The sequence below is a fragment of the Megascapheus bottae genome, chromosome 5 (assembly GCF_031878675.1).
Source record: "Megascapheus bottae isolate mThoBot1 chromosome 5, mThoBot2.hap1, whole genome shotgun sequence".
NCBI lineage: Eukaryota > Metazoa > Chordata > Mammalia > Rodentia > Geomyidae > Megascapheus > Megascapheus bottae.
Genome location: NC_143513.1, coordinates 8,770,290 through 8,794,509, shown reverse-complemented (window position 1 = coordinate 8,794,509; position 24,220 = coordinate 8,770,290). Strand labels below are relative to the sequence as shown.

The 24,220-nt window shown below is 36.1% G+C and overlaps 1 protein-coding gene across 1 annotated transcript in view; it reads left to right on the top strand.

Moving 5' to 3' along the window:
- The first annotated feature begins 6,530 nt into the window (after positions 1 to 6,530).
- Septin7 (septin 7) overlaps positions 6,531 to 24,220 on the top strand; it is a 35,194-nt gene continuing 17,504 nt past the window's right edge. The window contains exons 1-5 of the mRNA XM_090332643.1: positions 6,531 to 6,607; positions 8,419 to 8,521; positions 15,738 to 15,844; positions 20,393 to 20,493; positions 21,371 to 21,505. Of these exons, the coding sequence (XP_090188769.1) occupies positions 8,512 to 8,521; positions 15,738 to 15,844; positions 20,393 to 20,493; positions 21,371 to 21,505 (353 nt within the window). The 5' untranslated portion in view covers positions 6,531 to 6,607; positions 8,419 to 8,511. The remainder of the gene's footprint in view (positions 6,608 to 8,418; positions 8,522 to 15,737; positions 15,845 to 20,392; positions 20,494 to 21,370; positions 21,506 to 24,220) is intronic.

The following is a 24,220-nucleotide window of genomic DNA, read 5'->3' as shown; positions in this document are numbered from 1 at the left end:
TTTTGTTTTTAGATGGTGATGATGGGATTCCTTGCCTGCTTCCCCTTCTATTGTTTATGACCATGATCCTTAACCACTTAAATGTTACTGATTAAAAATATTAATATCTGTTTAGCCTAGATTTATGTTGCATACATGCCATTGCCTTCTACTGGACATGGGTCTTCCCTGAAGTTGTCATTACCTTAAATTCAGGTGATACCTGTTTTAGTTGGTACCACTGTTTATCTGCTTACTTAAAACTAAATCTAGATGCCTGAAACCTCCCATAATTTAGTTATAGCAGCTTGTCATTTTAATTTCTGACCCTTATTGCTCACCAGACTAAAACCTACTTGTTCTTCCAGATCTGAAAGCTCTGGCCCCAGAAAAGAATGAAACGCCCTCCTTGGACCTCCTTCCTTCTCTCACTCTTTCTCTCCTTTCCCTCTCATTTTCTCTTGCCCTTCCCCTTTCTTTTTCTTTTTTTTGTTATAGTATTCTTCCTTCTGTGCTTTCTTTCATGACGGCATTTATCATTGTACTTAATGCCCTCTGACTTTCTTGACACTTCCCCATTAGACGCTTAGCTGCACAAACTGGGACCTTGCTTTTATTCTAATTGCTAGCATCCACATAGAAACCTGGTGTGTTACAGGGTTCATAGCTAAATGAATGAGTGGGGGCATGAGGCCAGATATTCTAGGAAGCAAAAGATCTGAACCCTAGCTTCAGAGCAAAGGGAAAATTTTTATTTCATTTTTACATATATTCATAGAAGTAAATATTAAAATCTTTCAAACAGAACAAGAATCCAGAATAAGATTAAACAAAGTGAGAAATGATATGCAGTTGTCCTTCTCAATAAAAAGTGTAGCTGTAAACAACCATGCAAGAAGATAACTTTTAAAGCAATTAGAAGGTTGAAGACTTAAAAACTTATGTGCCCCTATTTACCATAGCGAAGATATGGAACCAACCCATATGCCCCTCAGTAGATGATTGAATCAAAAAGATGTGGTACTTATACACAGTGGAATTCTGTGCTACCATCACATCAGAAAGAATGACATTGTGCCATGTGTAAGGAAATGGAAAGATTTGTAAAAAACCATATTAAGTGAGGTAAACCAGACCCAGAGGAACATCTGCTCAATGGTTTCCCTCATTTATAATTAGTCACATCTAGGACTCCCCTAGCAGAGTATTACAGTAGTTCAAAACCTAGGTACATAAAATCATATAGAATGAGACTAAATGAAAGGATCTCTAGGATATGGGAACAAGAACTTTTTCTTGTGTGATTGTTGTTCTTAATGTACCTATTATTTCTCTTCTTTTGCCCTTTGGTTAATCTCATATTGTTACTGTATCTGACTTTGTTACCTAGTTTAGTGTATTTACACGTTTATTTATTTGAAATAGGAAAGGGAAGGGAGGAAATAAGATGATTGGGAGGGGGTAGGGGAATGGAAATGGGGACAAAAGCATGAGAAAAGGTATCGATGTGTGAGAAGCAATGCACCTATTACCTGGTGAATGTAACTATAACCCCTCTATATATCACCTTGACAATTAAAAAAAAACTTATAAGGCCTGTGTAATCTGGCAATGTTTTAAAGTTTTCGTTATATTAAATAAAATTTTTTAAGAGCAAGTTTTTAAACTGACATTTAAGTGGTAGATGAACTCCAACTTTTCCCTTGGGCTATGTGAGAGGTGGTAGGAATTTGATTGCATCATAACATACACACTCTCTTTCTCTATCTCTTTCTCTTTCTCTCTCATATATATGTATATATATGTATATGTGTGTGTGTATGTATGTATATGTGTGTGTGTGTGTGTATATATATATAGAGTCTAACTCCTTGTTAGGAATACTAAGGATTAGATAGAGTTCTGTCAAGATCTTTGCTTTTACAATCCATAGTTTTCACATTATTATTATTATTACTGTTACAGTTATTATTTTGTTTGGGGTCTCACTTTTTTGCTTAGGCTGCCCTTGGACTCTTGTTTAAGCAATCAGTCTTCTTGCACCAGAGTCCCTAAATACTACTGCTATGTACCCCAGTGCTTGACTTGAGGTTTTTATGTTTAGAATAACTGAAACTTTAAAAGAGATTTAATTGTTTTTATTAGTATATATAACAATATGCAGTATAAATACACTTTAAAATTCAAAGAAGGAATATTAAACTCAAAGTTTAACTTTTCTCAGGCAATGGTGGCTCTTGCCTAGAACCCTAGTTTTTCAGGAGGTTGAGAATTGAAGATCATGGTTCATAGCCAAGGCAGGAAAGTCCCTGAGATCATCTCCAATTAACTACCAAAAAAGCCAGAAGTGGAGCTATGGCTGAAAGTGATAGAGCATTGTCCTTGAGCAAGAAAGCTCAAGGACAGGACAGGTCCAGGCCCTGAGTTCAAGCCCCAGGAACCCCCCCTCCCCACACACATATTTAAATAATTTTTCTAAATGGAAAAGACCAACTGTTTATGTTGCCAAGAGAAGAAATAGATTTCTGAACATATTAAAGCAATTTTGAAAGTGTGCATTATTATTGGTTACCGTTTTAGTAGCTGGGATTACATTCTGTGCCAACATTTGCCTAGCCCATTGTGAGGCTCCAGTCTATTTGGCTCCTATCCCTTGGATAACTTGTCCTTTGGCCACCACCCCTTGGAGATTTTTGTCCTTACCAGAAAGCATGTTTAACAGATTTCAGATATAAGGTCATTATAGCAAATACTAATATTGTTGCCTTTAAAAAATGATATTTCATATACAAAGATTTTGGTAACTGAATTCTCTGGAATAAGACCAAATGGTAAGAAACAAATACTTCTTTACACTAAAACATTAGAACTTGTTTGAACCAAAAGGTTCTTGAAGTGTTTTCAATTTCTAGAAATAACTTTACTCTTACCCAATGTAGTTACTTTCCATCAAGCAACAAAGTGGTAGTTTTCAAAATATTAATTTTGATGTAGAAGTTGAGCATATTAATAAGACTTTCAATAATTTGCTTTTAGAAAAGGTGATTAGTGTTTCTCTCTATATAATTGGCTTGACATGAAGGAATACTGTCAAGATCTAAGACTAGAAGTGAGTATCTCATGGTTCTTTCCTGGAAAATCAGTTATATGGGGGAGCTGAAAGGCTGTTTTAAATAATTTATAGTGTTATAATAATTATATGCAACAAAGTCTATTCTGAATCAGCTTATCTCTTAAGTCAAGTGACTTCTCATTCCTTGGGCTGGTTTTTATTTTCTTCCTCTCTTATTGGCTGGTCTTTTTTTGCCTAAAGGGTCAGTGTTTTTGTGTATTCCAAGGTGCTCCTGGGGGATCCTTCCCCTTTAGAAAACAACCTCAAGTCTGTTTACAGATGACTCCTCAGTGATGTTTCCAGCACCATCCAACCCTGGAATTTCTAGCATTGCCTCCTGGACTTTTGTTCTTAAATATGTAGTAGAAATACCAAATTATAGGGCTGGGAGTTTGGCCTGGGAGTAGAGTGCTTGCCTAGCATGCACAAAGACCTGGGTCCAATTCCTCGGTACCACGTACATAGAAAAAAACCAGAAGTGGTGCTGAGGCTCAAGTGGTAGAGCGCTAGCCTTGAGAAAGTCCAAGGACAGTACTCAGGCCCTGAGCTCAAGCCCAGGACTGGCCCCCCCAAAAAAAAGAAAAAAAAAGAAATATTAAATTATATATCAGAGCAGGCTCTCAGTACAAGATCTTTTCATCCCCTACTGCTCCCTGTTTCCCTGAGATCAAGCAGTAGCCATTGAGTTGCTCAAGCCCCAAATTCAAGAGTTATCCTTTGCTATCTTTTTCATTAAAACGACATCTAAATAGTCTGGCTACTATTCCTTCTTATTTTGAATTCTTTTAGTCTCTCATTGCTTCCTACTGTCTTAGTTCAATATACCCTCTTTTCTGTATGATTGCAAGTAGCCTCCTTACTAGTTTTCTTCCACTCCTTCACTTGGCAGTGAGAGCTATCTTTAAAACACTAATCAGGTCACTTGCCTGTGAAAAACCCTCCAGTGGTTTCCCATCATGCCTAAAATAACATCCAAACTTTGTACTTTGGCTGAGCCTCAAATGATCTGACCTCTGCCTGCCTCCCTGACCTCCTTTCCTGTCTCTCATCCCCTTTGTCTCCTGTTTCCTTATGCTATATATCACATACCCTTTCCTTTCTTTCTGGAAGTAATAAGCTTATCCCTAGTTTAGAGCCCATCCTTTACCAGGAATGCTTTCTGGGAAATCAGTCATAGGGGAAACTAACCAACTAAGTGTATTTGTTTATTTCCAACTATATGAGTCAAGTCAAAGACTGTATTGAGGATAAGGCAGTGAATAGACACAGAAACAGACTTTCTGGTGCTTTTGTTTGTTGCCTATACTAGGTCTTGAACTCAGAGCCTTGAGCTGATAATCTGGTTCTTTAGGCCTTGCTTCCAATCTGGCATTTTGCTTTTTAATTGGAGATGAAGTCTCAGTGAATTCCGCCTGGCTTTTGAACATCTGTCCTGCAGGTCACAGCCTCCCGAGTAACTAAGCTAAGATTACTGACCTGAGGTGTTTCTACTGACCTGAGGTGTTTCTACTATATCTTCTGTCTGGTGCAGACACCAGTTGCAAATGAAAACACCATATTCTTTGAAGCCTTTTCAACTCTCCCAGATGGCTTTATCTTTTTTTATATGAATTCGTTGTATGAATTCATTTAATTGCTACATTGGTGGAGCTTACAGTTCTAGTTAGAGACAAGTTAAGAGTGGGTGGGTTCCCAATTAAAAAGCTGAGTAAATGTATGTGAAGTGGTGGTAAAAGCTAAGAAGAGCTAGATGCTGGTGGCACACGCCTGAAATCCTAACTACTCAGGAGGCCGAGATCCAAGGGTCACAGTTCAAAGCCAGCCAGGCAGGAAAGTGGCATAAAACTGAAGTGGTGCCCTGGCTCCAAGTGGCAGAGTGCTAGCTTTGAGCAAAAGAGTTTAGGGACAGCTGAGTCAGGCTCCATGACCAACACAAGGTAGCACCCTAGTGCCCAAGTGCTGGAAGAAACCTTTTCAGTGGGTGGACTGGCAGGTCCTTCTGAAGGTGACATTTAAGTAATAGTGATGTTTGTGATGTTTCTGTTTCTGATGGGAAATACTTCTGTTGGGAAATAGTTCTGATGGGAAATACTTCTGTTTCTGATGGGAAAAGCAAAAAGTGCAAACATCAGGAAGTGATAGCATGCTGGTGTTTTGTGGCATAATTAAGAATAAGGTGGCTGGCAAAGATGTAAGCAAGGAGGCATAGCAAGAGAGGAGACTAAAATAACAGAACAAGATCATCCTACTTCAAGGCATCCTACTTTAGGCTAATGTTGCTCAGCTTTCACTGCACTTTGAACTATCTGAAGAGCTTTAAAAACACTAATGGAGAGGTCCTATTCCCAGAGATTGATAATTGATCTGTAGGCATTGATTTATAGGCATTTTCCAGGTGATTTCTGAAAGGCAGCCAGGATTGAGTTCACTGTTGACCATTACTAGGACTTAGAATTTTTCTTTTGAGGGCAGTGGAAAGTAAATCATGAAGAGTTCTGTTGTGGGAAAAATAAATTGTTAAGAAGTTGGCTTTAAAACTGGACTAACATTGGGCTGGGAGTTTGGCCTAGTGGTTAAAGTGCTTGCCTAGCATGCATGAAGACCCGGGTTCGATTCCTCGGTACCACATACATAGAAAAAAGCTGGAAGTGGTGCTGAGGCTCAAGTGGTAGAGCTCTAGCCTTGAGAAAGTCCAAGGACAGTGCTCAGGCCCTGAGCTCAAGCCCAGGACTGGCGGAAAAAAAACAAAACAAAACAAAAAAAAACAAAACCAAAACTGGACTAACATTTGTTAAGTCCAGTAGCTTTAAATTACAAAAACAAAAAACAAAACCCAAAAAAACTACAGGTAATGCCTTAACTACCCCAAATTGTTTGGAACAAGTTGTTACACAGTTTACAGATTTGTCATATTGAGGTCTGTTTTCCTCTGTGTGTTTTATTAGTTGCTTTCAGTTTTCAGCTCACAATTTACCTCAGCTTTCCTGATGCTTCTGTCTTTAGTTTCTTTTCTCTTTTCTGAAAGTTTTTTTTTAACTAAAACATGTTTTTCTGATCTTATTAGTAACTAAACAAAATTACATGGAATTTGTAGTATATGCTTCTGAAATTTTATACTTGTACATCTTCACCATTTACTTTTAATAAAGACTTGAGGGATAAAGAAATTGTGATTGACTTTTCTAGAAAGAGGCAAGCTTTTGTTGTAATATTTTACCAGGAATACTGCTGAAAATGGATTTCAACTCACTGGGCCTTGTTGTTCACACCACACACACAAATACAAATATTTCAACATGGCTAAAATAGAATCGCTAATTTGTTTTATGTTTTAATTTGTTGGGTTACATGTAAGTAACTTTAATTTTTCTATCTTTTGTTATGTTCCAATGGATTTGCCACTCTTGTATCATTACAATTCTTCTTGGAATTCCTCATTTACTATTCCTCTGTGAATTTGTTATATTGAAATCTGGAACACTGGAATGATGGAAATTTGTCCCTTACAAAGTAGCTGTAAGTATACGGTTGTAATTTACAGACACTGTTTTTAGCCTAAGTTAAATTTAACTTACAGTTGGATGAATATTAAGCAAGGAAATGTTAAATTATACATATATATATTCAGATGTTTGACTTTAAAGATACTGTATTCTGCTGGGCACTGGTGGTTCATGCCTGTAATCCTAACTACTTAAGAGGCTGAGACCTGAGGATCAAGTTCAAAGCCAGCCTGGGCACAAAAGTCCTATGAAACTCTTATCTCCAATTAACCACCAGAAAATTGGAAGTGGCCCTGTGGCTCAAGTGGTAGAGCACTAGCCTTGAGCTGGAGAGCTTGGAGTATGCCCAAGCCCAAAATTCAAGCTCCACGACCAACAAAAAAAATCCCTAAAACCTGTATTCTGATTAGTTTCCTAATTCTGTTTAAAATTAGTTGTTTTATTTAACTGCATAACTAGAGTTATCAACATTTAGATTAAAATTAGTTTAGAAGAATAAAAAGGATAGAGGATGAATAGATTATCTATATAAGTGATACTAGTGATGAATGTAGACTTCCATTTTCGCTAAATCCAAGTGTGGTGAATTGATGCTTTAATCTCGTCATTAAAAAAAAAAAGAATTTCAAGTGTCACAAAAAATTTTAAGGGAAATGTATACCTCTGAGGAATATTTTGTCTCTGTATTTTAATGATGAATAAGACAGACTTCTCGGGTAAAATTAATCATTCAGACTCCATTCATATGATCTGAGCTATAAACAGTATTTCTTATCAGTGGGTGAGTTAAAAAATCAGATTTATTTAAAATCCCAACTTAGAATTTCCTTTCTTTTTTTTTGTAGTCTTGGAGCTTGAAACTCAGAGCCTGAGCACTGTCCTTGGACTTTCTCAAAGCTATAGCTCTACCGCTTGAGCCACAACACCACTTCTGTTTTTTTTTTCTTCTGTGGGGTATGTGGTACCGAGGGATTGAACCTGGATCTTTGTGCATGCTAGGCAAGCACTCTACCACTAAGTCAAACTCCCGGCCCTAGATTTTCATTTTTTAAATTACTCATGAAATAATTGATGAGAATAACAAATCCATATAGCAAGCAGCATTGCAATTTAAAGTCTGGACACATTTGATTTCCATGAAAATAGGCACAGAATCATGTGAAACTTTGAAATGGTATAATTGGACCTGGCAGAGCAGCTTGAAAGATATTGTTTGCCAATTGACACTTATCCTGAAAGCCTTCAAGAATTTATGAAAAAATAACTTGACTAGGAGTTTCCTCAATACCACATACATAGAAAAAAGCCAAAGTGGTGCTGAGGCTCAAGTGGTAGAGCTTTAGCCTTGAGAAAGCCCGAAGACAGTGCTTAGGACCTGAGCTCAAGCCCAGGACTGGCAAAAAAAAAAAAATTACTTGAAGCTCAGCATTTTGATTGCATTTCACGAATCAGAAGACACATTCAAGAAACCCTTACCTGTAGTAATTAATCAATGTGACTAAAGATGATAAAAATTTCAGTGGACTTGGAATTTTTTTGGTGCTCTTTTGTTATTTTAGTTATTACAATTGTTTTAATAACTTATTGTCAATAGAAATCTTTGCTGTGAGGCAGTTTAAAAAAAACTTTGTTTTGGAATTTAACAATGTTAATATTGTACATTAATTTGTGCACAATTAATTTGTCCATTCTATAATTAACTAATATCAACTTCATTAGTAACGATATACAATAATCTGATTTGCTAAACTAGGTTATTGAAGGGAATTTGAAAGGTGGGTTGGGATAATATTATTGATACTTGCTTCTCTTTCTATTTCTCAGCAACAGAAGAACCTTGAAGGCTATGTGGGGTTTGCCAATCTCCCAAATCAAGTATACAGAAAATCAGTGAAAAGAGGGTTTGAATTCACACTTATGGTAGTAGGTAAGAGACCATTTCTCACTAAAATGGAATTTTGATCTAAGTATTAAACTGTTGATAAGCTCTGTATAAATTTAAGAAAATAGTAGCTCAAATAACTGCAGTGAATGTTGTATTTAATGCAAATACATTTTTTCTTTCTGGATATTATTTTTACTTGCCTTACTGCTTCACTTGAGAGTGTCACTAATTCTATTACATTTAAGTATTTATACTAAAGGTTAATTTTAAACAATAATTTACTTGTGTTTGAGAGAGGATTTTGTGAAAGTATCTGAGCTGTCCTCCAACTCCTGGGCACAAGAAATCCTCCTGCCTGTACTTCCTCAATAGTTGGGACTATAGGCATGTAGCACTGCATCATGCTGTACTTTGCTGGGGCCTACCGGCAGCAAATTGGGGTTCCTGAAATAGGGGGCAGGGACTGGAAAAAATGGAAGAGAGACAAACACATCTGGACGTCTGCAGCCCAGGTAAAAACTGCAGCCTCGGTTTATTGTCAACTCCAGGCTTATATTCCTTCTTGAAACCAGGGAACTTCCAGGTGTTACATTCATATGGTAAATCTCAGGTCATTTAAACAGAATAAGGCCAGAAAACAATAAGACAATAAAGCAATTGTCTGATGCAAATCAAGGTACAGTTTGATTCCACTCTGGCTCCCAACAGTACTTTATTGTAATTTTTTTTCTTTCTTTTTGTGTTTGTCTTTGTTGTTTGAACTCAAGGCTTGGGTAGTGTGCTACCACCTGACCTACAGCTCTACTTTTGGCATTTCTGGAAATAGTCATGTAGACTTTTCTGTCCAAGTGGGCTTTGAACTGGCATACTTAGCCTCCTGAGTAGCTAGGAATACAGTTGTCAAGTCACCACCCAATGCCCTAGCTATTGAGAAATCTTTTTGTTAAAAAAAATTAGTTGTATTTTTTTTATTGTAATAGAAGGGTTACATTATGTTCTCCAGATAGAAAGCTCATTACTTAACAATCATTGCTACCTCTTCTCATGTTTTTGTTTTCATTTCCCTTCCCCACCCTCTCCCCTCATCTTGTTTTCCCCCTTCCCTATTCTGTTTCAAATAAATAAACATATACAATATATCAGATAACAAGGTAAGATACTGTAACAATATGAGATAACCAAGGGACATAGAAGAGATGACAAATAACATAGTACATTAAGAACAACAGTCACACCTTATATGGCTCTTGTTTCTACATCTTGGAGGTCCTTTTATTTAGTCTCATCCTATATGGCCTTATGTATCTAGGTTTTGCCATGTTGTAAACCTCTGCTGGGAGAGTCCTAGGTTTCTACTGATTATGACAAATGAGGGAAACCATTGAGCCTATGTTCCTTTGAGTCTGGCTTACTTCATTTAATATGATTTTTCTGTCTTTCCATTTTCTTACAAATGGGGCGATGTCGTTCTTTCTGACAGCAGCATAGAATTCCATTGTGTATAAATCCACTTTTTTTGTGTGGTGGGGGTTGTGAGAAAGGAATGTAATGATGTAATGTTATTGTTACTTAGAAAATGTTAAAGTAATCTTCCTAAAACCATATATTATAAATTTGACATTTAAAAATATGCTTGAGCTGGGCACTGGTGGCTCATGCCTGTAATCCCTAGCTACTCAGGAGGCTGAGAATTGTGGATCAGAGTCAGCCTGGGTAGGAAAATCCCTTATCTTCAATTAACACTCAAAAACCAGAACCAGAATTGTGTCTCAAAGTGGTAGAGCCCTCACCTTGAGCAAAAAGATGATCAGGGATAGATAGCACTTAGTCCCTGAGTTCAAGCTCCAGAACCAGCACCAAAAAAAAAAAAAACAAGCCTTTTTATATGGCAGAGAAAAAAGTGCTAAAAATCACCTCTCAACTTTTTAAAAAAGAGGGGCTACAGTTATATAAGTAAGGTAATGACTACATTTCTTGTCACTGTTACCTTTTCTCTCATTTCCTTCCACTTTCACTCCCGCCCCCAAATTCCCCTCCCCACCAAGTTGTAAAGTTAATTTCCCACATAGTGTCCTATGAGTATTGCTGTTGCACTGGCTCATCCCTGGTCCTTTGTCTCACCATTTTGTTATAAGGTAAAGGATACAAAAACAGAACAAAACAAAGAGAAGGAAAGAAAAATGAAATAGCTGCAGCAGGACAAAGGGTGAACTAGTGCAACAATGATACTAGACACAAGTTAGAAATGAACTTTACAACTTGGTGCAAGGAGACTGGGGAGAGAGAGAGCCGGGAAAATGAAGGAGAGAGTAACATTGTCCAAAAACAAATGTACTCACCTTACTTATGTAACTGTTCATAATCTTGTAAAAAATAAATAGAAAAAAAATTACATCTGAAACCCTACAGACCAAGAAGAGACCTGAATAGTTTATCTGTACTCTTGGAAACTAAGAAAGGTGCTCAGGCCAGCCTAGGCAAGAAAGTCTGCAAGACTCTTATCTCCAGTAAACCACTCAGAGAAAGCTGGAAGTGGCATTGTAGCTCAACTGATAGAGCAAACCAAGCTCAGAGGTAGCACCAAGGCCCTGAGTTCAACCCTAGGACTGGCACACACACACAAAAAAGTGTCTCTCCCACTAAGTTTAGTAGTTTTTTTTAATCAAACTACTGTAATTAAAGTTATAATATATACTATATTAAAGTTATAAATTACAGTAATGTTATTGTGTGTGTTATTTGTTTAGGACCTTCATTGGTGTTTATGTTAACTAAAAGAAATAGGAAAAAAGTAAACAGAAACTAAAATAACTACAGATTCTAATTTTAGAAGGAAATATACACAACGGATTTTATTTACTCAGGGAATACCTGCCTCTAAAAAGGAATTTTTTTTTTCATGATAATGCCCAAATAATATGGGAAATTAGCAAGGACTTTAAAAAATTATAATGAATGAAAATGATTTACTATTTAATAAATGCTATAGTGGTACATATTTTATGGAATATTGTAAACAGCAGTTACTTGGATTTAAGGTGGTAATGTCTAATCAGTACTTACTATTTGGATTTAAGGTGGTAATGTCTAATCAGTACTTACTATTTGGATTTAAGGTGGTAATGTCTAATCAGTACTTACTATTTGGATTTAAGGTAGTAATGTCTTACTAGTCTAGTAGGATAGATTTCTGAATTCTGAAGCCATTAACTTATTATGTTAAATTTTAAATGCACAATTTATTTTGACCATTTTGTAAGTAGCCCATACTCCAGCTCCTTTTTACATTGGTTATTTTCAAGGTTCAGTCTTGCTTTATGCTTCTGATGGTCTGGGCTGTGGTCCTCTTGTTTGTGCTTCTCTGTTGTTGCTGGGGCAGATAGCATGACACTACCCAGCCATTGGCTGAGATGTAATCTCACTTTTATAAGGCCTAGGGCTATCTTTAAACCTCAGTCTCTGATCATCTCCAATCTAGTAGCTAGGATAATAGGCTCAAGCCATCATGCCCAGCTACCAAGAGTTTTAAATGTAGTTTGATTATTTTTCTCTTGCTTGATTTCCAGAAGTGGATGTTAGAGTAAAGAATATGCACTGAAAGTGTCATACCAACTGATACACAGGTTTTCATCCTGGCCAGTATTGAGCAGAAATCACTTCTAAATGCCAAATAAATATGATGTTGCTAATTAGGTACTTCATACAGGTAGCCACATTTAAAATGACATGCTTTTAATTAGTGACTGGAATTTGTTTTAACCTTTCTATTAACACTAATGACAAGTACATTTTAGTTGTCTATTTCATATTATCCATACTCGTATTTTTTTTAAAAACCAAGACAGATGCACATACTTAGATTTTTTTCTCATAATATAGTTCACCTACTTAAACTATGCAGTACAAAGAGTACTTTAATCTGAGGTTAGTAAGACAGATGTAGCAAGTGAAAGCCATTTGACCCAGCCAACAGGAAGGGTAGTTACTGAGTGGCTGTTTTGAATGTTTGTTACTGGATACAAAGCAGAATTGTTACTTCCCTCTTAGTCCTGTTGCTCAAGTACTATAACTAGAATAAGTGAACTTTAAGATAATTGCAGAGCCAGTTCCTAGAGAACCTGTTTAACTTGTATTTTAGGATTAGGGTGTTGGAGAATACTCTTAATAGATATATTAAAGAGGAGTAATAGTCTTTTAGCAAATTCCAGATTGCATATGTGTGGAGTGGTTTAAAAGTTACCAGTATCTAACTGTAGCCCATTCTTAATAGTTCAAATTTTAATCAGACAAACATATTGAAAAGCAAAACAAAAACTTGTACCCTCCCTGGCAGCCTGTCTTGAAGGATTTCATGGGTTGTATCTTGTCTTGACATACAGCTAGGTAAAAGGAAGGGTAGACGTCTACTTTTAAATTCCTCTCTGTTTGACTTCTTGACCTTTGATAGACTGTTAATAGGGCCTGTTATTGTGTTTCAGTCACTTTTTCAAAGCCTCTTGTCATTGCTATCTTATTTTTTCCCTTGAAATTCCTTCTTATTTTTATTGCTTCTTGGTTCATTGGTTATACTGAAGCCTGCTTTATTAAAAGGGTCCATTCCTGCTGGCTTGTCTTCAGATGGTGGTATAAATTGTGCATACTGCCCTGTGTCATCTTATTTTTACTATAATTTCTTTTGACATTTTAATTTTAAGTTATTTGTGAAGTCATCAAAATGTACTTGAAAAACAACGTGCTTAAATATTCTGGGCTTTTAAGGTCTAGGTATAGGGTTAAATAGTCATGGGTTTTGAAGTAGCTATTATGCGATAGTAGTGTGATTCTAGTTAAAGAACTAAAAGTCAAGATCCTCCTGATCCTCCAGCCTCTCCTGAGTGCTGGAATTGTAGGAGTGCCCCATTTTTTACCTCTAGGTAGTGTAGAAAGCTGAAATGTATACTAAAATGACACACTAATTTTCCCAGCAATTCTTTCACTCTGGAGTGTCTCTTTCATGATATTTGTTTTATGGTTTGCATAGTGTCCCTCTTCTGTCATACTTAAAATAAATTGTTTTTAGTGTATTTGGTTTTGGTGGTGCTGGCTGGGGTTAGAGCTCAGGGCCTAACACTTGGTAGGCTGATAATGTGCTACTTGATCCACACCTTTAGCGCTAGTTTTTGTGAGTTAAAGATAAGGTCTTACTTCCCACTCTTTGGCTGCACTCTCCTACTTTTGGCTCCTATGACTCCAGGATCACAGGCTCACACCACTTCAAACTCATTTTGGGGAGATGGAATCTCTAAACCTTCTTACCTGGGTTGACCTGGAACTGCAGTCTTCCTACATTGCTTGAGATGACTGGTACTTATTACTAGATCCACCTGTGGGCTGGATTCTGCACAGTCAGAATTGCAGTTTTCCTCTGTAACTTAGATTACAGGTGTGAGCCACTGGTACCCAGCTCAAGCTTAAAACCTTTTTGAGAACAGGGTCTAGATCTTATATTTGCATTCCCTATTTTTATATATAAATTTTAATTATCATCTACAAAACACTAAGCCACAGACCCAGCTCGAATAAACAGTCATATATAGAGTTTTATAGTGATTAAGGTGATTGAACACTTGCAATATGCCCTTTTTATAGTTGTACAATAAAATTGTTAAGTACATTTGCTATAAAGATACTGGCAAAATATCCATTCAGATTTAGACTCCATTCTGGTTTGCCCAGTTAGGAATGTACTTGGGAATATTGGGGTAGAGTCACAGCAAGAGTTGAGAAGAGATACTTTATTACCAAGATGGCAGAACATGAACTCCAGAATCTTGACTACTTGGTCTCAATTAATGTTATAATTTTTTAGCTGTGTGATGTCAGGAACATTATTTTACTTTATGCTGACATTTTTCACTTTTATCTGTTAAAGTATCCACAACAAGGGAAGGCAGGAGAATAATAATGGGCAAGAGATTGATTGTTAGACTGTATAAATGTGTGAATATGTCACAGTGAAATCCCCCTGTATAATTAATTAAGTTAAAGGTGAAAAAAATACAAAAATTACCAGCTGATCACTAGTGGTTCGCACCTGTAATCCTAGCTACTCAGGAGACTGAGACCTGAGGATGGCAGTTCAAAGTCAGCCTGGGAATGAAAGTTGGTGAGGCTCTTATCTCCAATTAACCACCAGAAAACTGGAAGTGGCCCTGTGGCTCAACGTGGTAGAGCACTAGCCTTGAGCTAAAGAGCTTAGGGATAGTTCCCAGGCCCAGAGTTCAAGCCCCAAAACACACACACACACACACACACACACACACACACACACACACACACACACACACACACACACACACACACACACACACACACACACACACACACACACACACACACACACACACACACACACACACACACACACACACACACACACACACACACACACACACACACACACACACACACCCCAATACTTCCTAATTCACTCATAGGAATCTGTTTAAGGACCTCTCCATGATCCATAATCAAAAAACTTTGGTAATTACTCTGTGTGTGTGTGTGTGTGTGTGTGTGTATGCACGTGCACGTATGTGCGCATGCACACGTGCTCGTGTAAGATTTAGAATTTTATACTGAAGTACAGTGTGTTTTATTTCTACTTTGGATGCTTTTTGGCTTTAGTTATTCATTATGGTCTATTATAAAGATTTTAGGTTTACTTGTTTCATTGAAGCAGCAATATATAATCTAATATATATTGTTTTCATCACCGGTTTTTAAGGAATATATTACTGTTAAAAGTGTAGGTTGATTATATAGTATTGGGTATTCTTAAAGAACATAAATGGCAGTAATTTAAAAGTCATTGGAAATGTGAATTTTACTTGGTATGAAATTGAGGGCAAAAAGATTCTAATCCATATTCTTTATAATATTTTCAAAAAGTATTTGCAGGGCCGGGAGTTTGGCCTAGTGGTAGAGTGCTTGCTTTGCATGTACAAAGACCCAGGTTCAATTCCTTGTTGCCATATACATAGAAAAAGCCGGAAGTGGTACTGAGGCTCAAGTGGTAGAGCTCTAGCCTTGAGAAAGTCCAAGGACAGTGCTCAGGCCCTGAGCTCAAGCCCAGGATTGGCAAAATAAATAAATATATAAATGTATAAATAAGTAAATAAGTATTTGCAGAAAAAGTATTTGTACAAAGCAAAGTTGATTCTAATATTCAATGGGTAAAATGACCTCAGTTTGACAGATTTCCCCCTCTTTCTTCTAGGTGAATCTGGACTGGGAAAGTCAACATTAATCAACTCATTATTTCTCACAGATTTGTATTCTCCAGAGTACCCAGGGCCTTCCCATAGAATAAAAAAGACTGTACAGGTGTGTATATCACTTGTTCATTGACAGTAAACTGGAATGTAGTACACAAACCTCATGCTGGACCTTTAATTTCTTTGCCTAGTGTTAGGATGTAAATGACTTTATAAAACAGGAAAACACACACACACAGAGCTAATTAGAGGGATTATTTTTGATTAGAGCCTTCCAGAGATTTTCTGGTGGGAGGACTCCTAGAGATGACTCTGTGAGGCAGCAGCAACATTTTAGAGATGTATTCTACTGCAATAGCCACTTGCCATATGACGGTAGTAAGTTGAAATCAACCAATTTATTAGTTGTAGCAGACACATTAACAGCCACACATGGCAAGTAGCTATCATTTTGAACAGCACCTTCATCATTGCAGTAGGGCAGTATCATATGGTAGTTTAGTGGGAGTAGCAATTATGCAGCACTGTTTAGGCTACATATGATCTGATTTACTGCTTCTTAATCTTTATGAATACAGATCCTTGGTCTAGAGTGGAGATCATCAACTCTCTAATAAGATCCCAGAAAATGTTGGGTACAAGGCTACACTCTGTACTCTAGATCACCTCTTTCTATTATAGTTGCCTCTAGGTATGTGTAGCTATTGAGCTTTGGAAATGAGGGTGGGTTATAAGAGGACCAGTTGTGAAGGTTTATGTCTGTAATCCCAGCTACTTATTTAATTTGTGACTACTAAAAAATATAAAATTAACCCTTCTATTAATTACAATAAAAATAGAAAATTAGTTATTTGACTCAAACTGTATTTTTGTTTGGTAGCACCACTCCAAATGCTTGATTGAATAAAGTATTGGTAGACCACCAGGGAAGTGCATAGCCCAGGCACAGAGAGAGGAGAGCAATGGACATTTCTGAGGGACAGTGTTTTTAAGGCTGAAGTTGGCTCAGCTGTATTGGAAGGCATGTAGTGATTACTGTGTACAAGATGGAAGGACAGCCTGTAGATTTGGTGCAGAAACACATATGTCCACCACAAGCTGTCATCTAGTCCCTTAGGAATGAGTTTTTGAAGTAAATATTAATTTTTCACTTAGTTTTTCTCTGTTTTAGGAAATTTGTGTGTGTGTGTGTGTAACCTTCACAGAACTTAAAACTTTAAAGTTACTCACCAAAAACATGCTCTTATGAATTTGATTTATGTGTTTTAATTTATAATTAGTATTGGAAATTTAAATCCTGATCAAGAAGATAACTTGTGCAGCTTTATCAATTTAGGAATGTAAATAGTATTGGAAATTAAATGAATTCCACAGCATACAGTTGTGAATTTAAAAGGATGTTTGCCTATTTTGGATCTTTAATCATTAATGAGGGGATTTTGAGTTTTCATTTTTATCCATAGAGAACATAATGAAAATTCTGCAGTGATTATAAAACTTAACATTTAGTGAGTTGCTATTGTGTTTTCCAGATACTCTTCATGTTCTAAACTGAGGTCCTTGCACTTGCCAGCCAAGTGTCCTATCACTTGAGCTATTTCCTAAGTACTGTTGTAAGAACCTTCAATGCATCAGCATTTTTATTCTCACAGCAACTTTATATGGTAGTAGTAGTACTTAATTTATTTTACTGATGAGGAAATGGAAGCACAGAGATGCTGACATGCCTGTTATCATGTAGTTGGTGACTAGCAGGGAAATGATTCAAATCCAGGCAGACAGGTGTGATCTATACAAAGTGGATTGGCTTTTCTTTACTACTTCTTCCTTTATAGGCAGTGGTTTAGTCTTATAAGTTACTTCTTCTGCATATTTAAAAAATTCTGACCTCTTCAGAATAAATTTAATCATGGTTTTTAATCCTCCCTAATAAATGGCTTATAAATATTAGGTTAGAAAAGTATAATGTAAAAACCAAAAAAAAAATGTATAATTTACTTGAATTACCAGTCTTTGGGTTATGAAGTTATATAAGAAACATTGAATGTTTGACTGCAAGTTGAAAAACTGAATATCTTAGGAATATAGGAAGCCACATGAAACCTCAGTAAGTTAATTACATATAAACAGTCTAATAGACTAATTTTATTATTTTTCAGAGAGAAGCAGTAGAAATGCCCTTGCCTCCAATCTTTGGGTATTAAATTATGTACCTAATTTTAGAGAACTCTGAGTGATTCCATAAAATATTCTGATGTGACCTGCTTATGGAAAGTGCATGGGAAAGTGGCCATTTGTAATAGATTTGTTAAGAAAAGTTTGAAATTCCTGAACTCAAACTAATTTATTTTCCATGGATCCCATGAGGGTGCACAAAACCAGATGATAGGATATCATTGGATCCTGTGAATCTCCTTAGTTTACAGTTAAGTTTTCTGGATCTCTTCCATATGACTTCTTTTTATTTGACCTTGTATGGATACACAGAATTCATTAGCCAGAGGAAAAAAAGAAGCTTTATAAACAGAGTTTTAAAGTACGTAAAATCTTCATATTTTTTTTACCAAGTTAATAAGTAATTTAGTGTTAGAATAGTAGAAACATATATAAATCCAGCTTAGAAAGTTAGGTAACATTTAAACATTTCATAACCAATAGTGTAAAGGAGGCGAGTCATTGTGAAGTAATTCCAGAATAATTTTTTTGTTGTTGATCGATACTTTATTATATCTGTAGAGTACTTCTTAACATTTAATGTTCAGATTGCCAAGTGTGCAAGTTTGGTAGATAAACATACTTACATTGAGAAACTCACAGTTTTCACTGATAATATAGGGCCAAATCGAGGTAGTCTGAATAGTACTGATTTGAAAGATAAAATGCTGGCTTTTTATTTATCTAGGAGGCATGAAAACTTTCCATAGACATGGCAGTGTAGGTATTTTTTTCTTTGCTCTCTAAAGTTTCACTCTTGATAATAGTCTTTTGTTAAATGGCTCTTGATTCCTGCAGTCCTGCAAGTTGGTAGTTACTATGCACATGTGTGCTATTTCAATTTGAGGTTAAGTGACGTGAAACTAAACATGCAGCTCAACAGTTGTATTAGTCAGCTCTTTTGTTTTGTTTTGTTTTGTTTTTTTATATATATTTTTATTATAATTAATAAAAGGGCTACATGATATTTGCCAGATAAAAGGTGCATTAATTCACATACATTGATACCCTTTCACATGTCTTGGTACCCATTACCCTCCCCCCACCCACCACCCACTCCCCGTATTATTAGTCAGCTCTTGAAGAGCTTAAGTAGCCACATGACCAAGTGGTTGCATATGGAGTAGTACAGAAGTGGACCAGTTCTACTGTGTTGGAAATGCTGTCTTGATCAGTAGTTCCTTGTCTGGAGCATCTGTAAGAAAAACCAAAGACAAGTGAAAAGATACCTCATTTCCATAATCCCTAAACTACACCAAACCTTTTCTGTGCAGTAGTCACTTTTCTTGTTGTCAATGTAAACAATGGATCTGGCTTTTCACATGCTAACAAGTAACCTGTTTCCCAGAAGTCTAGTAGTCTTTGATGTATGCCATTTAATGATTTTAAATCTTAATAAACACTGAGGAAATGATGTTTTCTTCTTTTCTGCTTGAATCAGCATTTGTGTTCTCTCTGGGTCCTGAAAACAGGTTGTATTTTGCAGCAGTATGAGCCTGGGATGTATGATATATACTTTCTATCACACACTTGAAATTGTACAAAACATGAAATTGGGTGGATATCATTTAAGTCTAAGGCTCTTTTCAAACAACATTTTTAAAAATTACTTAAGACAAGATATTCAGCCAGGTATTGGTAATCCTGGCTACTCAGAAGGCTAAGATCTGAGGATTGTGGTTCAAAGCTAGCCTTAGCAGAAAAGTCCCCATGAGACTTACCCCAATAAGCCATTCAGAAACTGCAAGTGGAGCTATGGCTCAAAGTGGCCAACTACTAGCTGTGACTAGAAGAGCTGGAGAACAGCATCCAGCCCTGAGTTCAAGCCCCACAACTGGCAAAAAAAACAAAACAAAACAAAAAAACCATGGTTTTGTCCAGAAGGCAGAATATCACATTTGAGAAGAGAGTAGGATATTAGCCATAACATAATTATAACTAAGGCCAGACTGAGAAAAATCTGGGAATGATGAAATAAGTTCACTTGAGTAGTTACTTTGCACAAGATTGGGTAGAGGTAGTTTGAAGTGAATGGTAGATGAATTGTAAATGGTAGATTAGATTTGTTTTTCTCATTATAATCACATTTGAATTCCATAAAATTACTAAATGGAAAAATTCTTTATATTGTTAGAGGGTACATATAATTATCATGGCTTTAGCAACTACTGCCAGTTTATCAGTTTCCCTTTCTTTCTTTATACCAAGTATGAGACAGAAACCCCAGAAGGCATTTGCTGGGAGTTTGGCAGACCTTTTAAAAAAGCAACAGGTGCTTTTTTCTTCTGCGTCCACAGTCACTGATTCTAAAGAAAATGTAGTCATGGGTAGTTTAATTTGCTTCCACACTAGTTCTTACGAACTTATATGTCCTGCTTCTTGTCCTTTTTAGGAAGTCATTGGTGTAATGTATAATTAATGTCTTCTCCAATAAATGTTACAGGTGGAACAATCCAAAGTTTTAATCAAAGAAGGTGGTGTTCAGTTGCTGCTCACAATAGTTGACACTCCAGGCTTTGGTGATGCAGTGGATAATAGTAATTGGTAAGAAGAATTTGTCTTTATTTACTGCTTTCCAGAACATTTAGGGAGCCAGGGTGGGTATAATTTTTCCGTTGAACATTTTGAAGTTCTTATCCTAGCAGAGTACATTGAATTTTAAGTGATGATTTGGGTTTGTATACCACTTTGCCACTTACTGGAAAATATTGCTTGACAAATTTATTTGATTTTTTTTTTACTTTTAATATAATGGGCTTATAAAATTATTAAGATGGATTCTAAAAAAGTTGCTAGATATATAAGAATTTTGATTTTTTATAAAGAATTTAAATTTTGTACTGCAATATTGTCTGTATAAATTACTGTCTGTCACATTATTCTAAGCCTTAAATTTAGACCTTCAGTCTTGCCATAAGATGTAAGTAAATAAAGGACCCATAAAATTTTAGCCCTGTGTACTCACTATTTTATACACAGTTTTTTTCTTGGATTTCTGCATTATTTTTGAGATTATTTTCTCTCAACTCTTAAGACACGTAAATAAGTTCTTTGGGAGGTTTTTACGTGTGATTGGAAGTAATCTCTTCATCTGAAATTTAAAGTTGTCAATATAGTTGTATGCATATTGAAAAGTATCTTAGCTTTGATATAATTATCATTGCAAATAGTATTCCAGTTACTTAGGTGTGCTTTGACATTAAACAGTTCATTTTCTTTGATTTTGAAAGTTCTGTAATAATTAGACTTCCATTGGCATACTTTTTTCCCCCCTATTTTCCTACTGGTTGTATTTACCTAATGAAGCATTTAAATATTAACATCAGTTATGATTAGTGAATGATTTAGTAATGTCCTTTAATTGTCATCAGTTATTTATTTGTAGAATTACAGTTTAATTATATTTCTCTTGGTTCTATAGCTGGCAGCCTGTTATCGACTACATCGATAGTAAATTCGAGGATTACCTAAATGCAGAATCCCGGGTGAACAGACGTCAGATGCCTGATAACAGGGTGCAGTGCTGCTTGTATTTCATTGCTCCCTCAGGACACGGGTCAGTACCCTGATGCAACCAACTGCTTGTCTTGTGGGTTAATATTACTCACTTGTATGTACATATTTTAGAATCTTTTGTCTGTGAAGTACATACCACATATGCCAATGATAAAGTACCAAGTTCTATGTAGAAAGGGCTTATAATAACCTTTAAGTCCTATAGTAAGCCAGCAACAGTTTCAGTGCTTTTAGATGCTTGTGCATTTGAAAGACTCCACTGTAGTTTGAGGGTTTAGAGTGACAAGTATTTCTTGATTATATTTTATCACTAGTTGAACTATCTACCCAGTAAGGAGGGCAACTATAAGATCTGGGTTTGGACATAGTCTAAGATACCTCAAGATATTACTTATTAATCAAAAAAGCTTAAGTGTCACGTTCCTTTGTGGATTTTCTTTATTAAGGAAGTCTGGCTTGTTTGCTGTCATATTCACATTGTTTAGGTTTTCTTTTTATTAGTAACTTAAACCTAAATATATAGACATTCATGTGATCTGCTTATTAGTGATTAATCAGAAATACCCCTCCCTATATCTCTTCCCTTTTTTGTAAATATTGGGATTTGAACTCAAAGGAATTGTGCTTGCTAGGCAGAGACTATGCTTGAGCCACATACCTTTACCCCATTTTTACTTTAATATTTTTTAGATTAAGTACATTTTTACCCAGACATGACCTCAGACCACAGTCTTCCTTATCTAAGACCTCTCTAGAAGCTAGACTCTCGGGTGCATGCCACCTGATCTGTTCATTGATGTGAGGTCTCACTAACTTTTCTCTAGCTTGGGCTTGAACCCCAGTATTCCAAATAGCTGTGCTTCTAGGTGAGAACCACCTTGTCTGATAGTACTCTTTTTTAAAATCTTTATGCTTTTCTGTCATTTTGAGTAGCTATGTCTCATCAGTTGAAGATGCTTCTAATTCTTCCTCTTTAATTATTTTCTTTGAGAAAGCTATTGACCATAACGTATTGTAATTCCCCTATTACCACTAAAGAACTAAAGAACCCTATAACATCAGACTAAATAGTTCTGCTGTCCAAAACTAAGACACTAGTAAAACCTGTCTCTTGAAGTCCTCCTTTTCCCTTTATTTTAGGCTTCTGCTTGTTGCATTTTTTACTAGATAGTTTGTTTTTATTTTCATTCTTCGTCAATGGAGCAAGGAGCCTTAATTATGTACTTACCATTTTTGTCCTATCAGTTGGGAGTGGTAAAATGTTCTTCTTTGTCCAATGCTTGCATTATTCTTTCTATTTTTTGCCAGTCTTGGGCATGAGCTCAGGGCCTGAGCACTGTCCTTGGACTTTCTCAAGGCTAGAACTCTACCACTTAAGCCTCAGCACCACTTCTGGCTTTTTCCATATATGTGGTACCAAGTAATCAAACACGGGTCTTTGTGCATGCTAAGTGTCTTCATGCATGCTAAGCAAGCACTTTAACCACTAGGCCAAACTCCCGGCCCCCTATTTATATATTTTTATCACTTTACTGAATGAGCTACTTCAGTGGCTCAAAAGGAACAATCTCCTTTTAGGAGTACCTACTAGCTTCTGTTTAAATATATATTATATTTTGGAGGGCAGACTGTATTTGAACTCAAGGCCTCCCCATTTGCTAGGCAAGTACACTACCACTTGAGCCATGTCTCCTGTCCTGAATATATACTTTCTCATTATCATGGTTTGACTTAACTTAGACTTTTTCCCAGAAATTTTAATCTGCAGTTAAGTCAGTAAAAGTTAATTGCTGACAATCAGTTTTACTATTATTACAGATCTTTTGGGTTTTTTCCAATTTTGAATAATTCTCATGAAATCTTATTTCTTCAATTCCCCTGGGAGACATTTTATTCCTTAAAATTGTATGAGAAAAAGTTTGCCCTTTTTTTTTGTTGGTAAAGAAAAACCATTTTCGATGTTTCAAATGAGATGTAAGTTGGAGCCATTGTTCTTTCCAGTCCTGGGAGTTGAACTCAGGGCCTGGGCACTGTCCTTGGCTTTCTCAGTGCTAACACTCTACCAATTGAACCACAGAACCACTCCTGGTCTTTTCTGTGTATGTGGTACTGAGGAATCGAACCCAGGGGTTTGTGCATGCTATGTGAGCACTTTACCACTAGGCCATGCTCTCGGTCCCATAAAGGAATCATATTAGCCCAGTGCCAAGTATAATTAATTATTAGGTATGAGCTGAATTATTCTTTCAGCATTGTTGCTTCATTTGCCTTGTTCATTAGTGGGTAGGTACTATTGAACAAAATCCCAACTTGAAAAAATTTAAAAATTTAAATAGTTTTTTCCTTTTCAATTGCCACTTAGGTTTTTTCCATACACGTATTTATCATTTGTCCTGTAGTCATTTGTTTTGCTGTAGGCTTAGTGGTCTAGTTCTCTTTTCTTTTGATTGTGGGTTTATCTTTGAAAGTTTTTAAAAAAGATTATTCAATAATATAATACTAAAACTAAATATGTTGCTAAAAAGACAAATCTCTATAAAGTAAGCAAAAGCCAGTATCATCAACATGTAAATTAAGTATTTCCTGTTGACATTTTGTAAGCTTCTTAATTTGTATAGAAATTTAGAAGAGCAAAAGAGTTGCTTGGAAGTTGATAAGATTTTACTATTTTAAGCTGAGGTGTTTTTTGTCTCCTACTTCGTTACTTACTTTTGTCTGTTTATTTATTTACATAGCTAGGTAATTAGCTTTTTGA